General features: G+C 43.1%; 2 protein-coding genes across 5 annotated transcripts in view; one reads left to right on the forward strand and one right to left on the reverse strand.

Annotated features, from left to right (window-relative positions):
* LOC146971633 (lamin-A-like) overlaps nucleotides 1-13313 on the forward strand; it is a 37163-nt gene extending 23850 nt beyond the window's left edge. For all 4 annotated transcript variants that reach the window (XM_085801057.1, XM_085801055.1, XM_085801056.1 and 1 more), the window contains exons 3-13: nucleotides 3584-3740; nucleotides 4408-4533; nucleotides 5232-5402; nucleotides 6125-6250; nucleotides 6515-6735; nucleotides 8438-8744; nucleotides 9174-9281; nucleotides 9690-9809; nucleotides 9917-9976; nucleotides 10100-10273; nucleotides 11232-13313. In XM_085801057.1, the coding sequence (XP_085657183.1) occupies nucleotides 3584-3740; nucleotides 4408-4533; nucleotides 5232-5402; nucleotides 6125-6250; nucleotides 6515-6735; nucleotides 8438-8744; nucleotides 9174-9281; nucleotides 9690-9809; nucleotides 9917-9976; nucleotides 10100-10273; nucleotides 11232-11267 (1606 nt within the window). In that variant the 3' untranslated portion in view covers nucleotides 11268-13313. The remainder of the gene's footprint in view (nucleotides 1-3583; nucleotides 3741-4407; nucleotides 4534-5231; nucleotides 5403-6124; nucleotides 6251-6514; nucleotides 6736-8437; nucleotides 8745-9173; nucleotides 9282-9689; nucleotides 9810-9916; nucleotides 9977-10099; nucleotides 10274-11231) is intronic.
* A 57-nt stretch (nucleotides 13314-13370) lies between these two features.
* The window catches only part of pear1 (platelet endothelial aggregation receptor 1), a 55224-nt gene continuing 48776 nt past the window's right edge, over nucleotides 13371-19818 (reverse strand). The window contains exons 20-23 of the mRNA XM_085801053.1: nucleotides 18987-19113; nucleotides 18237-18299; nucleotides 16706-16900; nucleotides 13371-15324 (exon numbers count right to left, since the gene is read on the reverse strand). Coding sequence (XP_085657179.1) covers nucleotides 15173-15324; nucleotides 16706-16900; nucleotides 18237-18299; nucleotides 18987-19113 — 537 coding nt within the window. The 3' untranslated portion in view covers nucleotides 13371-15172. The remainder of the gene's footprint in view (nucleotides 15325-16705; nucleotides 16901-18236; nucleotides 18300-18986; nucleotides 19114-19818) is intronic.

Consider the following 19818-nt stretch of genomic DNA (forward strand, 5'->3'; position numbering starts at 1 on the left):
AGTTTCTGACTCTTTATCAGGTCATTTCTGAAGTTTCCCAGTCAAAACAACTGATCGATCAATTGAGAAAATGATGAACAGACAATTAAATGTGAATCTGTGTTAATCTGTTCAATTGTTTGTTTTATGGCTACATATCTGACATGTCATTAATAAAATGTTAGCATGCTATTGCGTTAAACTAACATGGCGAACAAGGTAAACTTTGAGCCTGCCAAACATCAGCATGGTAGCATTGTGAGCGTGTTAGCGTGTTGATGTTAGTCCTGAGCTTAAAGCACCAGCATGCCGACAGTGCAGCCCTCACAGAGCCGCTAGCTGCAGACTAAACAGAGTCTTGTTTTTTTTTTTCCTACATTGCAGAGTTAAGGCATCTGCTCCCTGTGTTGTGTAATTGGTGCATCTCACCGGGACCACTCGTGCTGAATACCACAAGTATCCACTAGAAGCATTTATCAGATTGTTAGACCGTGTGCCGTCCTGCTGTAAGGTATTCTCTCCGTCTTACCATCACATTTGTGTATGAAGAGAATACAAATAGTCAAACAGCATGTCAGTACACCAAATCCACTTCTGTCCATTAATTCACTCCTGGAGCCGATCCACTGGGCCCATTAGCATTAATGAACGTCACAGCAGCCACCTACACACACTCACCAGCCTTCATCTGCCCGCAGAGTCAGACTCTTAAAATGCTTCACTGGAAAAAAAAAAAAAAGAACATCTAGACAAAGAGCTGTATAGTTTAAAGTAATGTTTATGTCCAGCTATAAACGAGTATGTGAGGCAAATGTGGAAACATGTGAGTGTGTACTCTACACACATCCCTAATGCATGCAACCCCCCCCAAACCTGGGCTAATGGTAAAAAGAAATTGCGTCTGTCTTTGTCTCTTTCTCATTAAATGGACCTGTTTGGTCCGTTTGGCTTCATTATGTAACTCCATAATATGTTAATCAGCTGCAATGTGGTGAATTAAAAAAATGTTTCCACAAAAACAACAGCAGCCTTGGAAAATGAGTTTTCATCACACCTAGAGAGCTGCACCAGCCCCAGAGACACGGCCCAACCAGAGGTGGTTAAGCTCTGTTATGCTGTTTCAGTGGCAACAAGATAATAGTCATTAAAACATTTTACAGCAGTAACCACAGCTCGTTCTGCCCCACTTACTAATCTGCCTGTCGAGGCGGCGCCTTCTCAGTGATTGAGGACTGACGTGTTCATGGGGCAGATGTTGTACTGTAGCCTCCAGTTTGTGAAGGGTCAAGAATTCAGAGAATGTTTAGGGTCTGTAGGTGTCAGAGTGTGTGTGTGTGTGTTCGTTCCTGACAGTCATATTTTTCTCTGTGCATACAGAGCTACAATCTTCACCTGTGTCGTAAAAAAGTCACATTCTTGTCCCTTTTTATGAGTCTATATATCACAACAGAAAAACTTGGTGGCAAAAAAAACAAAAACTCACCTCTCCGTGTCTGTGATCTACTCGCTGTTGCAACAACATAAACAAATTATGTAATGAAATGGAGCTAAACAAATCTGCCTTTGAGCAAAACTTCATAACACCAAGTTGCTAAATGGTAGAGGACTGTATTTGCATTGAGCTACTGGTGAGGTTTATAAATATGAATTGGTGCATTGCTGCAAATAACAAGAAATTGCTGCTCCCAACATCTGGCCATTTAAATAGAGCTAAGGGCTCTGGAGAGGGTAATTGTTACACTATATTTACTATATACACTTAACTCCTTAGGGAACCTTACAAAAAAAAATATGCAGTCTACAGTCCTGCTTTATAATATGTAGTTTGTTTCATTTATATGAAGCTATATATGTATATATGTCTATATCACCACATTAAGATCATTACAAACTACGGCCTCCAAGCTGGTCATGTAGTTTTATCAACATGTCTCTGAACAGAAACTCAGCATGGAATGTATTAATTTAGCGAAGTAATCTTAATTAAGTGTCTTCATATAATACATTGTAGCATTTAGAGAACATGTCTGACACATGATCCTCAACTGGCTCACTCAAACACTGTACGTACTTTAACTCCTCTTTGTTTTTCTTTTTTCCCCCTTGAATCTGTACAGTGAACAGTCGGGGGGTGGGGGTGGGGGGTTACATAATTACTCATTCAAGTTCTCAAAGTGTGATTGTACATCTGTAAAGCATCAGGGATATGTTTTCTCTGGATTTTATTTTAGAGTTTTTTTTTTTTCAGGACATAAAAGACTTATTCTCTTCCTTTTTTTCATCTCTTTCCACTTTCCGTTTTTTTTCCATGTACCCCTCCAGCCTGCAGCCACGGTGTAGTTCTGCTGTTCTCGCTGGTCTCTTTGTCCCTGTTCTTTTCAGGAGGCAGAATTGCATTTTCATGCCCCTCAAAAGCCGCATTGGTGTTTGCTGAATGCAGTAATAGATATTGATTGCTGTATCATAAAGCAATAAATGGCAGTTTCACTTCTGAGACGGAGGCCCCCGTGAATGGACTTCTTGAACTTTGGTGAATCATCATTCTGCAGTGGATGAACTTCATCTCGCTGCCACTGTGTTTGTGTCACAGTTTTTAAAGTTTCTCCGTAGCCCGCTCGGCCGGCTGTCCTAACACCCGGCTGGCAGTGACCGCAGGACTGTTGGGTCTGTGTGAGCAGCCTGGAAGCCATCTCCCCCAGCAGATGGCCATTATTAGTGACAATGAAGAGTAGCCCACGGGGCCAAATAGAATAACAGGGAGCCCATTTCCTCCTTGGCTGTCTATGAACCACCTATGCTGCTAACAACCTCCCTCTCTCTCTCCCCCTCCTCTTTCTTCATCTTCTGCTGGGAAAGTATTGTTTTTCCATGGCTGTCCTCAAGTTTTTTTTTTTCCCATCCAACCAACCAGTACTCTAAATTGGTTCCTGCAGAGATGTTAGAGGAGAGGCGGGGCACGCACGCACCAGCACATGCACAACAAACGTGAATTCTCTTAATTCAACACAGGATCCCTTGAGACGGAGCTTAATGGGCTCTTATTCTTTACAGGAGGCTAATAACAGAACGCTGATGTGCTGGCCTCGGTTCAGTTCACATCAACGGTGGACAACTGCTGCACTCACTGCGCTGCACAATGGCAGTTTGTGTCATCCACAGCTTCTGTCACTGCAGCAGTTATCCTCTGATCATCAAGTTTCACTTTGAGCTGAAATAAAGCACATGGTCTCATAAGAACTAGCACAATTCAGGATAGGAGCTAAAAGTAAACCATGACTCAAAGTTACCTAAAAACACAGTAACCGGATATAAGGAATAGATTGTTACACAAATACATCACAGAAGATGAAGGTCAAAGTTTTTTTTTTTTTTTTTTTTTACACAAGGCAATTAGATGTGTTAGGAAAACACAATGCAAACTGAAATGAAATCAGGAAGGAAGTAGTTTAATATGTTGATGAGAACAGTCCTGGAACACAAAGACGAGCTGCACTGCCAGAAGTGAAACTGGCCAACAGGGATAGAACAGCAGAGGGAGATACTGACACTAACCCATGGAGCTAACATCCACATCTTTCCTGTCTCTCTGTGTGTGTCCTCACAGGAACAGTAAGAAGGAGTCTGACCTGGAGGCGGCTCTGGCCAGACTGAGGGACCTGGAGGCCCTGCTCAACTCCAAAGATGCTTCCCTCACCACTGCCCTGGGGGAGAAGCGGGCCCTGGAGGCTGAGGTGAAGGACCTCAAAGCCCAGCTGGCCAAGGTAAAAACTTTTTTTTTTTTTTTTTTTCCTGGAAATGAAGACTTGAAGAGGATGTGTTTGTTTCATGACTCAGGTCAGATAGAAAACTCTTCAAAAACCTTGCGCAAGTGTCAGAAAAGCATGTTTATTTATACCGCTGAGACGCAGCAGGCGTTTCATCTTGTGGACATTGTCACATCACCACTCTGCAAGCCTCTGAAGACAGGGGGGGGGGGGGGGGGGGGTTAAAAATCCTTTGTTAATACCTGTCAGGAAAGCACTTAGTGGCTAGAGTGGAAAGCCACAGCGACTGACGTCTGAAACGATCTTGGTGGGGGCACTTTCTACCTCAACGGAGCAGGAATAACTCAGTGGAAGTTATTATTTGATGTGAACCCTGCAGGCAGTTGATTATGAATGAGGACAATGTGTCGAGGCAGACAAGGTTGCATTCTCCGCTGTTTGTTTTATCAATGAATTGTACCACAGGCCTGACGTAGATACAGTTGTGACCTCACTCCACCTACTGGCCACATTCAGCAACTGCAGCAACAGCCCTCCCCCCTAAACAGGGGAAGTTCAAACAGTGGTGCACAGATCAAACCTCTGAGCTGCTGTGTTGTTGTTGTTGTTTTTGCTCACATTTAATCTCACCTCTCCCTCTCTCCTCCTCCCCCTCCCCTCCCAGTTGGACGGCAACTTAGCCGATGCCAAGAAGCAGCTGCAGGACGAGATGCTGAGGAGAGTGGACGCTGAGAACCGCCTGCAGACCCTGAAGGAGGAGCTGGAGTTCCAGAAGAACATCTACAACGAGGTTCCTACTCTTCGCCTTCACCCTTTCTATTTGTGTTCAGCTGTCTGAAGTCATCTGCCCTACTTTTCATCTTTTCCACAGGATATTGATTCTCTTCCAACCACCTACTTGTTTGTCTTTCACCCCCCCCCCCCAGATCTGTCATGCAGATGATTTTTCATTTGTTTTTCACTTCTACTTTACTTTATCTTGGTTTCACCTCCAAAATACAGTGCACAGTACAAGTTGCATAATTTATAAATGATGATGAAGTATGCAGCTAATGCTGATATTTCAGGTTTTGCCATAATTTATATTTTGTCAGCTCCTAGTCTAGACCAGCACCAGCAAAACATGTGTTTTTTCTCTTTCATTTTAACCATAATGAGCAGAGAGAAGCTTAAAGGTCAACAGAGCAGTAGATTTATCTGCTGGAGCTCTGCACCTCTAAACAAGTAATTACTTCACAGCCACTTAACTAATCAATGCAATTAAGTCCATTGGCCATAGCAGGTTTCTACAGGTGAAGTCTTTAAAATTGTTTATGTTGCTGAAAGAAAATAAACCAAACACCAACACGAACGACTCTATTTGTAGTTTAATGAAGTAATAAGAAGTTGAGAAAGTTAAGGCGTCTTCTAATAACAAGTCGCCAAATAAGACGAGTGGCATCTCTAAGCTGTGTTTACATGTGTGTGTCTCTCTGCTGCCACATGCAGGAGCTGCGCGAGTCCAAGCGGCGGCACGAGTCTCGCATGGTTGAGATCGACAGCGGGCGGCAGCAGGAGTTTGAGAGCAAGCTGTCCGAGGCCCTGGCTGACCTGAGAGCCCAGCACGAGGCTCAGGTCGGCCTCTACAAGGAGGAGCTGGAGAAGACCTACCAGTCTAAGGTGTGTGTGTGTGTGTGTGTGTGTGTGTGTGTGTGTGTGTGTGTGTGGTGTGTGTGTGTGTGTGTGTGTGTGTGTGTGTGTGTGTGTGTGTGTGTGTGTGTGTGTGTGTGTGTGTGTGTGTGTGTGTGTGTGTGTGTGTGGTGTGTGTGTGTGTGGTGTGTGTGTGTGTGTGTGTGTGTGTGTGTGTGCGCTGCTCCACAGCTCTGTCGCCACCTAGAGTCCAAGTAGAGGCTGTTGCTCAGGAGTTCAGCTGTGTGTGGGACTGCTTTTGTTGGTAAATTGTCCATAATTCAGATAATGCACAATGTTTTTGTACCATCAGTGTCTCTGTTTATCTGTGTATATAACTCTGTTTATAGCTTGATTCTCTTGCCTTGCATCTACATACAGGAAGGAAATCAATTTAACACGTAGCCACTGTCCTATGGGAATCCTAATGAGGAGTGTGGATAAACACCACAGCAGCATTTGTCATTTGAATTCATTTGTAAATGAAACCAAAGCTAAACCTTCTTCTTCTTCATCTTACTGGACCCCTGGAGGAGCGTTATTTGGGGGGAATAAAAGTGTCTGAATTAGTTGAATTATTTAGAAGTATTTTAAGAAGCAACAAGGCAAAGATGAGAAGTAGAGGACTTTCCTGTCACACAGCAGTTTTGCTCAGGTGGTTAGTTTCAGTGAAGCTCTGCTGACGGCCGACTGTGGCATCACTCTGTCTTCAGTTGGAGAACGCCCGTCAGTCAGCCGACAGGAACAGCAGCATGGTGGGAGCCGCCCACGAGGAGCTGCAGCAGACCCGTATTCGACTGGAGGGCATGTCAGGCAAGCTCAGCCTGCTGCAGAAACAGGTACACACACACACACACACACACACACACACACACACACACACACACACACAGAGTCTGTCAGTGACACTATCTGTCAGTGGTTTTGTTATCTGTCTGGTGGTTTAACTGGCCACGCTGATGTGTGTCTGACTGATACTGACATGAACTCTCCAAAACAAGCCTCACCTCGCTCATCAACCTGTGTTTGCGCTGTAACCGACTGCTTAATTGGCCCGGTCTTAATTAACCGGCCCTCCTGCGCCTGTGTTCCCCTCACATCAGCTGTCAGCCAGCGAGGCCAAGGTGCGCGAGCTGGAGGAGAGTCTGGCAAGAGAACGGGACCTGATGAGGCGGCGGCTGGACGATAAAGAGCGGGAGATGGCTGAAATCCGAGCCCGGATGCAGCAGCAGCTGGACGACTACCAGGAGCTGCTGGACATCAAACTGGCTCTGGACATGGAGATTAATGCGTACAGGAAGCTGCTGGAGGGAGAGGAGGAGAGGTGAGATGGTTGTACAACAGCAAACAGACCGTTGTAAAACCTCTGCACCCTCAGACATCTTGGAGGTGTTAAAGGGATACTTCATCCAAAATCAATAATTCACCAATTTTCTCCTCACTGTCATGCAAAGCAAGGGTTTGGAGAACTTTTGGAGTCATCAAAACACCTTTGAAGTTCCAGGCGGGGTCCGGCTGGCAACGGATTTTCATATAATGGCGTCAGATAGAGTTCACCTTTGAATCGTCCAAAACACACACTATGAAACATCCAAATACCTCCATACTGCTTGTCTGTACTGACCCGAGTGTCCTGAAGCCACCACATGAAAAAGTTGTTCGGAAAAAAATTATTTGATCTCTGTTTTTATCCTTGTTGTAGTTGTAGCTCCTAGTGCCTACGCGAGATTTGCTGTGAGATGTTCTTCCGTGTTTACATCAAACATCGACGAACGCACATCTCGCAGCAAATCTCGTGCATGTGCACAAACATCAACAGAGCCACTGGGAGCTACTACTACATCAATGCTAAAAACAGAGATCAAATTCATTTTTTCCAAACAACTTTTTCATGTGGCGGCTTCAGGACACTTGGGTCAGTATAGACGAGCAGTATGGAGGTATTTGGATGTTTCATAGTGTTTGTTTTGGACGATTCAAAAGTGAGCTCTATCCGCCACCACTATATGGAAATCCGTTGCCAACCGGACCCCCCCTGGAAGTCCAAAAGCGTTTTGACGACTCTGAAGGTTCTCCAAACCCTTCCTTGGCATGACGGTGACTAGAAAATTGGTGAATTATCAATTTTGGGTGAAGTATCCCTTTAAAGGAGGAGAGGGATTACTAACATCACTAACTAGTCAGTAGTCTGCTTTAAACATGCTCTTTGTCACAGAGACAGAGTATAAAGTAATTCCCATTAATATTAACTTAACTGCTCAAGCTAATTGTGAGAGCAGCTGATCTAAGCATGTTTTCACCGATGTATGCATGAAGGATGAAGCTCAGGTTACATTATACTGTAGGTTTGCATGAGTGTGTGATCAGTTTTGTCGTACAGGTACAGGTACATCTAAGGTAACATAAACAGACCGATATGTATGTGTGCCTCCTGTCCTGTCCACCCTGCTCTGTGTCAGAGTCTTTTTTTTTAACTATTATCGAAGTCTTCAAACTTCTTCTCCTGGAAAAAGCAAAAAACAGAACAAAACAAAACAGTCTAAAGTTTTTCTAACATGAATACATGGTTTTGTCGTCCCTGCAGCTGCAGCTGTGCACTTTCTCAAGTTTATAGCAATTAATTGTATTTATTTATTTATATATCAATGTTTTATTTGCGCAGAGCAAGTGGGCTGAACATACATGCTCTCTTACAGCAGGGCCTTATTAGCAGGAGCAGACAGAGTCAATTACTATCACCTAAAGCTAACGAGGTGCAGGCTCAGTGAAGGCAGTCACCGGCAGAGGAAGGCCATTAGGACTGGTGCTAAAGCTACTGGGAGGTTTAAGTGTGTTGATGACTGCTGCACCAACAACAAAGGCTCTGTTTCATTGATCAGCTCTGGTTTAGAGCATCAACCAATCACAGTGCAGGTTTAATAAGGTGGAGTGGTAAAATGTCCACATCAGTTGTTTTTACAGTGTGAGAGTGGACCTGTATGCTCCGTCTGCATCTATGATCCAAACCTCTTCCCCCATCTCCCCAGGCTGCGTCTGTCACCCAGCCCTCCACCCACCAAGGTCGTCGTCACACGCACCTCGGGCTCGAGCCACAGCCACACCAGCCGCCTGCTCCAATCCTCCGCCACCGCCTCCAGCAGCCGCAACTCCTCCGGCACGGCCAGCGCCAAGAAGCGCCGCCTCAACGACAACGACAGCGAGACCTCTAGCATGGTGGGCGGCACCGTGACCAAGACCCGCATCAGTCAGCACGCCTCGGCCAGCGGCCGCATCAACGTGGACGAGGTGGACCTGGAGGGCAAGTTCATCCGTCTGAGCAACAAGGCCGACGAGGTAACAGAGTTCATCCGTCAGTCAGGTTTTCAAACCCTCTTAACCTGCTTCCAGGTCATTTCACTGCATGAAGCTGCACAACAGTGATCCTGACATATTGTTACCCTCAGATGCTCTGTGCTCCTAGACAGCTGCTTTAACACAGACAGTTACTGTGTGCTGTTCTAGTTATGTATAAAAAAAATCTGTGTCTTTATAATTGAATTTCCAGATTTACAAACATATGATCAGAAACAGTATTATATTAGTGTAGTAATGAATACCATTTATATTATATTAAGCTGTAACTTTGGATTTCTTCTGTTGTGTCTGAGGATTCTTTTTTTTTTTTTTTAAATGTTTGTCTAATTAGTGCCCCACTTTTAGTTTTTTAATAGTTATTTATGGTTTGCAGTAAATTGAAATCCTCTGTCCTCATGTCTCATGCAGGATCAACCACTGGGCAACTGGCAGGTGAAGAGACAAGTGGGGAGCTCCACCCCCATCGCCTACAAGTTTCCCCCGAAGTTCACCCTGAAGGCCGGAGGAACTGTGACTGTAAGTTCACCAGTTCTTAGTTGTTGTTTTTATTTTCCAATATAGGCTCCTGCTTCCTGTTTCTAAATGTACTGTGTGACTCTGTGTGTGTGTATGTAAACACCAGTAGCTCTATGGAGATATGTTTGAGGAACACATAGGGGCACATATGATGTGATGCACATTCCTTGGTCACTGGTTACCAAGAAGATTACAGACTAGCATCTATGTAAACTCTGTAGGAGACACATTCATCCCAAACACTTGACTTTTGCAAATGTAGAAGGAAATCAACTTGATCCAGAGTCCACGGCACCTTTTATGTCTTTAATACTTTACTTTTCATTTTCCTCTGTTTGTCAGAAGTAGCTCCACTGTTACTTGTTAGATGCTCGATCTCGTATGAAAACTGAACTTTGACCTTTTCAGATCTGGGCTGCATCTGGCGGTGGAACCCACAACCCCCCCACTGACCTGCTGTGGAAGACCCAGAACTCGTGGGGCACTGGCGACCTCCTGCAGACGTCTCTGATCAGCGCCAACGGAGAGGTCTGACTTCACTCGTCCTCAGTTGCACATTTCTGTTCCTGTAACTGCAGCAGCTTAACATGTTGTTATTGCCCCCCCCCCCCCCCCCCCCCCCCCCCCACCTACAGGAAATGGCCATGAGGAAAGTGACACGCACCCTCTTCCAGGAGGATGACGATGACGACATGGTAAATTCCTCTATTGAGCGCCTCGGTGGATCTTGCATCAGGAACACCACAGCTCTGGGCTGTGTAACTCCTAGTGGAGCTGCAGTGTAAGTAACTCACCTTGTTGCGTGTCTCCCCCTGCAGGGAGCTCACAGCACGAGCGGCGCAGACAACGAGTACAACCTGCGGAGCCGCACGGTGATCTGCGACTCCTGCGGGCAGTCGTCGGACCGCGGCTCCGGTGTCTGCAGCAGCGGAGGTCTACCTGAAGGACTGGTGGGACATCACTTCTTTATGGGCACCAACGAGCCCAGACAGGTACCGACACTCGCTGTTAAAACACGCACACAAGGAGCAGAATATTGCAGAAAGTGTAGACAGCGTTTTGATATTGTTGTCAGAACGCTAATGTAAGCACAAATCATGAAATCCTGGAATACAGACACGTTTTATGAAGAGCACTCACAGACACATCAGAGTTTAAGTATGAGATTTTTTTTCCTCCCATACCCACATGTAGAAACACATGATGTAGTGCAGTGCAGTTTGATGATTCTTTAAACATCAAACAGCCACTGAGAATGAGGTTAGATGCAAATAAAACCACTTCCCACAAGTTTCTCTGCAGTAGCAATAGCCAACAGTTTGGCTGATGTAGTGTGGAGGTTACAGGAGTCTCACTGCTACAGGATGAATGTCAGTCAGTTCTCCTGATGATGAACAGCTACACATGGAACTGAGGAAATGTTCCTAAACATAGTAAATCACCATGTTTCCTTCTGTCTGACATGGATTTGAGGTAAAGAGGAAGGACGAGGCAGCAGGTAGTGAGATGGAGCTTTATAAAGAATTATCACATGTATATGGAAATACAAATGTCCAATTTGGAGTTTCCTCTACCACAATAACACACAGGATGACACACCATTGTTTATTCTCAAAATGGTGTATTATTGGTTGTATTATTTTATGTGTGTTCACAACTTCAGCCATTAAGATAGATGTTTTAAGAAAATATTTATCAGGTGTTACCAAACAATGAAAAATGCTTTAACTCATTTGTATTTCTGGGAATCCTCCCAAAGGGCTTCATGAACATCACATTAGTCACTGATGAGAAATGAAAAGAGAAATTCACTGAACCGCAGAGTCAGGCGATTCCTTTTTTCCCAAAGATCTCACACACAAATGGTCTCATTGTTAAGCCAGCTCATTTATTTTTGATGGATTTTCCTTTCTCAGTTTTCTCAGTTTTCTGTGTCTCTGTGTCCTTCAGGGTCGTGCCAAGCCTGAGAACTGCTCCATCATGTAAAAACCAAACAGCACCTCACCTGAAGCCACCGCCTCCTGCAGCCCCATGTGGGAGAGAGATTTTCTATTATTGGAACCTTTGTCTTTATTTTTTTACATGATCTTTGTCTTATTTTGTATTCAGATTAATCTCCAGGTTAGATTTGCTTCCAGGTTTTGGCAGAGGGCACAGGATTTTCATATTCCGCTTCTGAGTTTGTATGTTCATGTTATGTTATTGCATGTGTGCTGTGCTATCGCTTGTACTGTATTCTGCTCTGCTCACACACACACACGCACACACAGAGCTCCATTGACCAGTGCGAGTGCTTCGATCTAAGGTGGGGTTTCACATTTAATGGCCAGGCTGTCAACACTCAACACGCACAGCTAGTGAAACCTGTCAGGAATGAGTCTCTGCAGCCATACAGACAAATGAATCCTGAGGGGTTTGTTAATCATGTTTATCTCCCACCAAATATAGCAAATCTTCATCTAAAAGATGTTTACAGTGGCAATCTATTTTGTTTTTTTTCCCTCTCTTTATAACACAGAGAGGCTCAGGCTCTTTGTTGAAAATAGTCCAAAGAAAGCCAAAGTACTGTCAGCTCAGGGTGTACTATACAGCAGCGATTTTGTTTTTCACCTTTTGCCTTAAACAAACACAATGTAGGAAGTCTTCCATGTAGATTTAGATCGTATGGTTGGGCAGCTGTGGCGCACACAGAGAAAATAATTGTTTGAGATGAATATATTTTTTTCTTCTTTTCACAGCGCGGCCCTAGAGAAATATATTTGGTGATATTTTTGAAAGTCTGGAAAGGGATTAGTGTTTGCTGGATAAGTTGAATGTACCTTTGAAAGTGTCTCAACTGCATGGACATTTAAATGCGTTGCCTTATTGTTTTTAAGTAATTCCAATTGTGTTTCATCAGGATGACAGAATAATTGTCTACTTGGAGAAGTATCAGGAGTGGGTACCACATTCTTTACTTATAAATTCGGTGCCATATTTCCAGTATATATTTATATGACTTCTCCACTGATTCAAACAGATCAACACTACACTACAACTGTTGCTGCTTTGTACAGAGTGCAACTTCCGTTTTTGAAAACACTTTAACAAGCTTTCTTTTTTACAGAATAAAAATACAATTGTGCCTTCAGAGAACAGAGAAAAAAAGCATCAACAATCACCGTTCTTTGCCCACATGCCTGGTATTGCAGTCTTGTGACTGTCAGCCGTCCTCCGGTTTGTGTGGCTCCTAAAACTGGTCATAAGGGCTTTTTCTTCCTTTCTTTCCTTTTTCCTCAAAGCTTACCGACGTTGCAAATCCCCAGGCATGATTTTTTGGGGATCTGAGTAAGACTGTGGGGTTTGTATACTTTGTGACTTTGGCTTTATGCACTGCTTTTATCAAGGGCCTTGCCAGTTATGCACAGCAGCTAGATTTGTGCTGTAGTCTGGCAGCTTAAGTCATTTATCCTCCAAAGAAAAGCATATCAAAGCATTTACGGAAAATACTTGATAGCTGTATGGTATTTTATGTTGTTCTGCCATAATAGATTCCTTTTTTTCTCCTTTGCCTGAAGTAGATGTCTGATTTTGACATTATGACCCCACAGTGCCTTAATAAGTCCATGGCAATCGTCAGAGAGCTTCAAAGATGTTTAGTTTGGCCCTCATGACACAGATTCACAGTTACCGCAGTGTTTGTCTCATATGTACTGTCAGTGTAAATGTATGAGACATAGTAACTGTATGTGATTAATACGTGCACTACTGTAAGCTTGTATGAAATGTCAGTTCTCATGAATTACTTAGAAACTCAGATTTAAACCATGAACGTGTCACATGTCACTAAAACACTTTAAAGGTCCTGACGATGTCACCAAAGGGATTTCTTGTTGCAAGTCTTGAATGCCAAAGTTGTATTTTGCTGAAGGTGGGAATAGTGTCAGATCATAATGATGCTACATTATGGACGTTACATTCAGATGTAATGAATGTCTTTTTTTTCTCGTTGTCTTTTCTTATATAATGCCGAGTAAAAGCTTTTGTCCGGCAGTCGGTTGTTGTGATTATTTCCTTGATTTAGTACAATGTCAGTGAAAACTACTGATCAATAGTGCAGCCATTTTTATTTACATTATTATACACACAGCATGTTCCCATGGTTACATTCAAAAATATATGATCATATGTTTAAAAAAAAAGCTGAAGCTCTACCTGAAACTAAAGCATTTGAAGCACAATGAACATTCTCTCTGGTACACAGGGTGTCTGTCCTGTCGCTGGCAGGATGATGGTCTGGTTCAGCACCGACAGACAACAGTAAACAATTCAACATTGTGTTTCTAATATTATTTCAAGGCAAAACAACGACAAAGATTTAAGAAATGTTGACGCACTTAAAAGTCGTTCAGCTGGTTTCTGTTTTCAAACGTAGTTTGCATAGTTTTAAATTCAACTTTGGCAAAATGACTGATTGACTGATTAAATGGTTAATTCAAGTTTATTACAAAAACACATTTCTCATATTTAGCAGAATGTAGTCATCTGGACAGTTTTTGGTTTATGTAGGTTTCCAAGTTAATTCAATCTTATTTATGTTGCTTCCAGCACTAATTTTCTTTGTTTTATTTAAATTAACAGAAAACCTGCTCATATTGAAGTTATTACCTCAGACATAACATAAAGAAAATGAGAAAAACCTTGTTCTTTTCTGTATTTAGAGTGAACAGGTCCTTTAAAAGCTACTGCTGTCCAACACTGTATTAACATTCATTATGCTGCTTTCATTTGGTTTGACAATAGTTTGTTCACATCATACAGTGTTTGTGTTTACACACTGTTTTTTTAGTGTCTATTTCTGTAAATGTATTTGATCTTCAGTCCCACAAACCCCGTAACAACATGTTCAACTCAAAGTAGGGTTTTCTTCTGCATTACTGTGACGCTGACAATATATTTATTTCTATATTTACAAAGTTTTCCGCTGACAGCAGCAGGAAGTGAGCCACACGTATACTTGTGTCTCCAAATGCCACGTTTGGAATAAACGGTGATAAGGCTGATCATCTTGGTTCACAGGCGGCCAACAACTATTGATACTTTGGTGAAGCAAACTGACGTCCTGAATCCTGCATATCAGCGATAAAGAAATATCAATTCCTATTTTTAAAGTCTGTGAAAAGACAAACGCTGTTATTTTCTATCCAAAACTCAGTTCGCTGTAAGACATCATCAAAAATGTCCCATGACATTTTCTGTTTCTTTGAGTTTGACAGGGTTTTCTAAAGAGCAGATCAAAACAAAGTCCAGCTGTGATGAGTTCATCCAAAGCTGCCTGTTTAAAAGAGAAAAACTTCAATGACAACATTTGTCAAAGTTTGATTTCTGATCAAAGCGGCCGTTGCATGTGCACAACATCTGATCAGTAGCAAGCAAAATGAGTGGAAAACTTCAATTACAGCATGTTTAGATGAGTTCAAACACATAAACATTCCCTATGTTGCTGCTTTTAACCGTGAAGTCTTTTGGTGTTGGGTTTTTTTTTTCTCCCATGGGACGTGACTGCAGCTGAAGCCCCGCTGGCGTCGCCACAGTCCAGCCTTCCTCACCGCAGCCTGCTGGCTCCACACTCTGGATGACAAGTCTGTCACGGTGAAGCTAGTACCACGTTAGCCCACAGAGGGGCAGCGTTGAGTTGAAAAAAGGGAGGGGGAGGGGGAAGAGGGGTCATCTGCAGTAAACAATGGTTCCTCAGTGGGACGGGGCCTCGCTGCTGCTCTGTGGGTGGTCGACAGCTCTGAGTGTCGGAGAGGAGCAGAAGTTTGCTCTTTGTTTGCGAGCGCAGGCCAGAAATCATCCCCAAAGTGAGGAGGAGGTGCAGGAGGAGGAGGATGAGGAAGAGGGAAACCTGATCACTGAGGTGATCTCCTGGGAGAGGGGGTCGGGGAGGGGGGGCGGCGGACGGGGGGCAGGTCGTAGTGTCCCGGGATGTGGCTGTTGACAGGGAGGTCGTAGTGGCTCTGAGGGTCCTCGTGTGGAGCGTGGCCCAGGGAGCTCTGACGCTCTGTCAGGGGAAAGATCAACAACACAGATCAACACACAGCAACACCGAGCTTTATAGTCCTACACACACACACACACACACACACACACACACACACACACACACACACTTACATATATATGGTGTATCCCACACATTACTCAACCACATTTATATCACCCAAAACCCTCTGCACCTTTTTCATGTTTTGGTTTTGGTCTGGAAACATGGACTTAAACATTTCCTGTCTAAAATAATTAAAGTTTTCAGATTTAATTGTATTTAAATGATATTTACAGTACAATATATGTGAATTGTATGTTTCATAATGGTCCAAGCCCTGATCTTCACACTACCCCTTCACTTGACCCTGTTAAAAACTGGGGTTTAAGGGGTTTAGTATAGGCAGACTTTATTACTACTTACTATTTACATTTAGATTCAGAATTAGTGTTGATGTTGGAGGAAACATAAATGTAAAACAGCATTCTATTTAACATTTGCTCCCCATTTTAAAGCTGACACAAAGGCACATGAAACGTCAGCTCCAAAGGAATTACATAACACATACATATAAATCATCGATTATGCAACGTTTGGTGACACACAGTGGTTGAGAAGTGGGCTAGCAGCTCTTTCCAAAGTAAAGACGAAGCAATCAGAGCAGGAATTACCCAACATCAGGTTTAACTGTATTCATCTTGAAGGTTTTTCTCCTGTCACAATCCTACAGTCTTTGGAAAATCAAACAAGCAATGGACCCCGACTCAGCCAGCACATTATGACCTCAACTTTACATCACAGGTTTTTTAAGCTTATCAATACTTAAACAGTTTATCCAGTGGAGCTCACTGTAGGAGTGAGGTCGACCTCAGTCCTTAGCATTGAAACAGAGTTATATTTCCATGAGTTGAAGGATTCATCTTATCTAGGACGCCTGCTCCACATCATCATCATTAGCCTGAGTGCATGTTGTACAGGGGTAATAGTACACATAGTAAAACATCCTCAGCCGCCCTGAGTTTCCTCTCTCCTGCTCTTCCTCTACCTCTGCACTTCCATGTAAACAGTCGTTCAGCCATCAGGCTGCGCCTTGAGGAAGCTCATCCTCCCCGTGTGTCAGACAGACCACGAGCACAAATCCTGCTTTCAAGTCTCAAGACTGAGAGTTTTTTATTCTGGAGTCTGAACTTAAAGGCTTTAGGAACCTGTGATGGACCTGTCAGTATTTCTGGGGCATTTTATTACAACTGACAGTAAAGATGTGTTTACTTTTTTTTTTCCTTTAACTTCCTCACGATGCTTGAAATTCTTGAGTCTTTATGGAGGCAAACAATAAAAGTGCTCAGACTTGTTGAGCTGTCAAACTTAAGGAGTAAAGACGTCTAAACTTCCTCTTCACCTCTGTGTAAGGTCCCCGTGCTGAACGGCGGCGGGCTGATCTCGGTGTACGCTCGCTCTCTGGGCACGGCCGACTTCATCTCCATGTAGCTGCTCTCTGGGGGGCAGAAGGGCAGGCCCGGCAGGTCTTTGATGGTGGCGTACGGGTTCTCGCTGTTCAGAGAGCTGCTGCTCGCCGCCACCGTGTCCTTCAGCTCTGTTGCCACACGGGACACAAAGAGACAGAAGTTAAAAAAGAGACTGTGGAGAGACTGGACCGTCCTGGAGAGTCAGATCACACCAGGGTCAAAGGTTTAGTCACGTTTTCCAAAACCATCAACATATTGTCAGCTGTGAATAATTTAAATCAGTGACATTAAACTAAATGTTAGTGAAATTGTATAACTGTCTCTTTCTCTGCTTGGTTTAAAGGCTTTATGTCTCTTCAGTCATATAGCAGTTGTTCTTAGAAACAGCAGGACTTTGAGCTAAATGCTAACATCATGCTAACCTACTGACTTTTCCTCAGAGAACTGAGGCTAACTGGCCAATCAGCACAGCCCATCATCATACCCCATAGGTTAAATGTCATTCAGTCAGGGGCTGTCAGTCACCCAGTTAGTGGATGGGCTGGGCGCTTGTGGCGCCGGAAATCGACAGTGTGGCCATTTTGGTCTGGGTCTGCCCCATTCCACCGCGAGCACAGCAGTGGCTGATGGGAATGTTGTTAGTTTTGTAGGTATTAAGCCATAAAGCAAAGTACTGGACAAATCAAATTCAGATTTTTGACATGATGACCCTAAAAGTCAGGGGGTCACCAGCTAGAGTTTCCCCCTAAAGCCAGCAGCAGAATAGAATAGAATAGAATAGAATAGCGCTCCAGTGTACAAAGGTAAAGAATATTATAGCAGAATAATATAATACAACAACTTAAAATAGGAGAAAAAGATAAATTACAATTTAAATATTACAAAAATTACTAAGTTAAATATTACCAGAATTACAAAGTTAAAAACTATAAGAATAAACCCCCAAATTTGCCCCTCCCCCTCCCCCCATCTTAACAATATATACAGAAGAAAATATAAGCATACAATAAATAAGTCTCTGTTGAGGTGATATTGCACCTAGAAATAAACTGCTTCATTGTACATTGTACAGGCCATAGTGAGCTAATTGTACAGAATAATTGTACAGTTTAATGGCCACAGGCAGGAATGAGGAAGCAGGGCCAATAGGATTCATTCTGAAGGCACCATGAATGTCTGCACAAATTTTCCTTGCACTCCATCCAATAGTTGTGGAGATATTTCAAAGTTATATTCTTTGAGATTAAATTTTCAAAGTTACAACTGACTAAATTTGCTTTATGGGTATACACCAGGAGAAATCCATCTTAAAAGGATAAAAAAAAATGTGTGTTAATGTAGCAAATAATCAGGTAATTGTGTAGTTTTATGTAGCATCACGTTGCTGATGTACTTCTGATGTTCCTACTTCTCAACAGCGGGTCACAACAGAGGGAAAAGAGTGAAAACAGGGCGATAAACTACCTTTGCTGTAATATTTTCCGAGGCTGGCGCTGTAGCTGTAGCTCCGATCGATTCCAAAAGCTCCTGTAAACAATAAAAGACAAATCTGGCATCTTCATTTTCGTTTATGGCAAACTAATCAGGGGCAGATAAAACCGCTTTGGAAACCTGCAAAATCAATACCAGGTGAGTGAACGCTGGCAACGCAGCCAGCGCTTTTTATGAAGCCCTTATTATTTTTATAGTCTCGTATCAGATGTGCGTTGTTGACCAAAGTGTTTTTCTGTCCAAAGGAAATGTAATGGTCGATAAAGTTTCCTGTAGACTGTATAAAAAAATGTACTTTCTAAGTTTTCTTTCTGGACAACCTTGAGTTGAAAATCTACAGTTATCCTTTTGTGGTGAGAATATATTTTTATATTTGAAGGCCATTATCAACAGAGGTATCTTTATCCTGAAGCTACTGATAGCTGATACTGGTATTCTCTGTTTTTAAGAATGATTCTCTTACAACAACTTCAGCGTCTAAGGAAATCCATTTAGGTGTTGTTAGCAGAAGGTTACATTAGCAGTAGTTGCAGGTTTTACTGATTAATTTTATGTAGCTGTGGTCAGAAGGTCAGGAAACCAGCTTCTTACTTTTATTGGCTTGTAAATGTTAATCCACTTATTTCATTTTTCACTCTAACAGCTGCAGGTTTCTCTGTGTCTGTGTCTACGCTTCAAATGTTAAGCGACTGGATCGGGCAGCGGAGAGTGGCTCAGACCCACCTGAGTCTTTGCGAGGCTCGTGGTGTTTCCAGTCTGCAGGGAGAGTGGCGTTGCTCTCAACCCCAAACAGCCCCCGCCTCTCCCGCTCCATGTTTTTCACACTGCAGAACAGCTGGTTATTGGTATTCTTTAGGAGAGACAGAATAAAAAACCAATCAGAACTCAAGGTAAATGCAAAGAGCTGTTTGCTGCATCTACTTTTTTTTAAAGGGATAGTTCACCCAAAATTCAAATTTCACTCATTATCTACTCACCCTCATATCGACTAAGAGCTGTGAGAATTGTCAGAGTCCTCTGTGCCTTCTCGGAGTTATGGGGGGGGGGGTCCGCGCAGCAATATTTGTCCATATAATGGTTGTGAATGGATACCACTTTTCTTCGTCCAAAAAGACACACCAAAAAACATCCAAATACCTCCATACTGCTCGTCTGTAATGTCCCTGAAGCCCCGACATGAGAAATTGTTCCATCGGTCAGTGCAAATCACGCGAGATTTGCACTGACACAGGAAGAGCAGTGAACTGAGACACTGGGAGCTTCTGGTACAAACAAGCTTAAAATATATACAATTTCTCATGTCGGGGCTTCAATACAAGAGGGACATTACAGACGAGCAGTATGGAGGTATTTGGATGTTTTTTGGTGTGTCTTTTTGGACGAAGAAAAGTGATATCCATTCACAACCATTATATGGACAAATACTGCTGCGCAGAGCCCCGCTGTAACTCCGAGAAGGCACGGAGGACTCTGAAAATTTTCACAGCTCTAAGTTGACATGAGGGTGAGTAGATAATGAGTGAAATTTGAATTTTGGGTGAACTATCCCTTTAAT

This window comes from Trachurus japonicus, chromosome 16, assembly GCF_045865225.1.
Source record: "Trachurus japonicus isolate A0001 chromosome 16, Traja_1.0".
Lineage (NCBI taxonomy): Eukaryota > Metazoa > Chordata > Actinopteri > Carangiformes > Carangidae > Trachurus > Trachurus japonicus.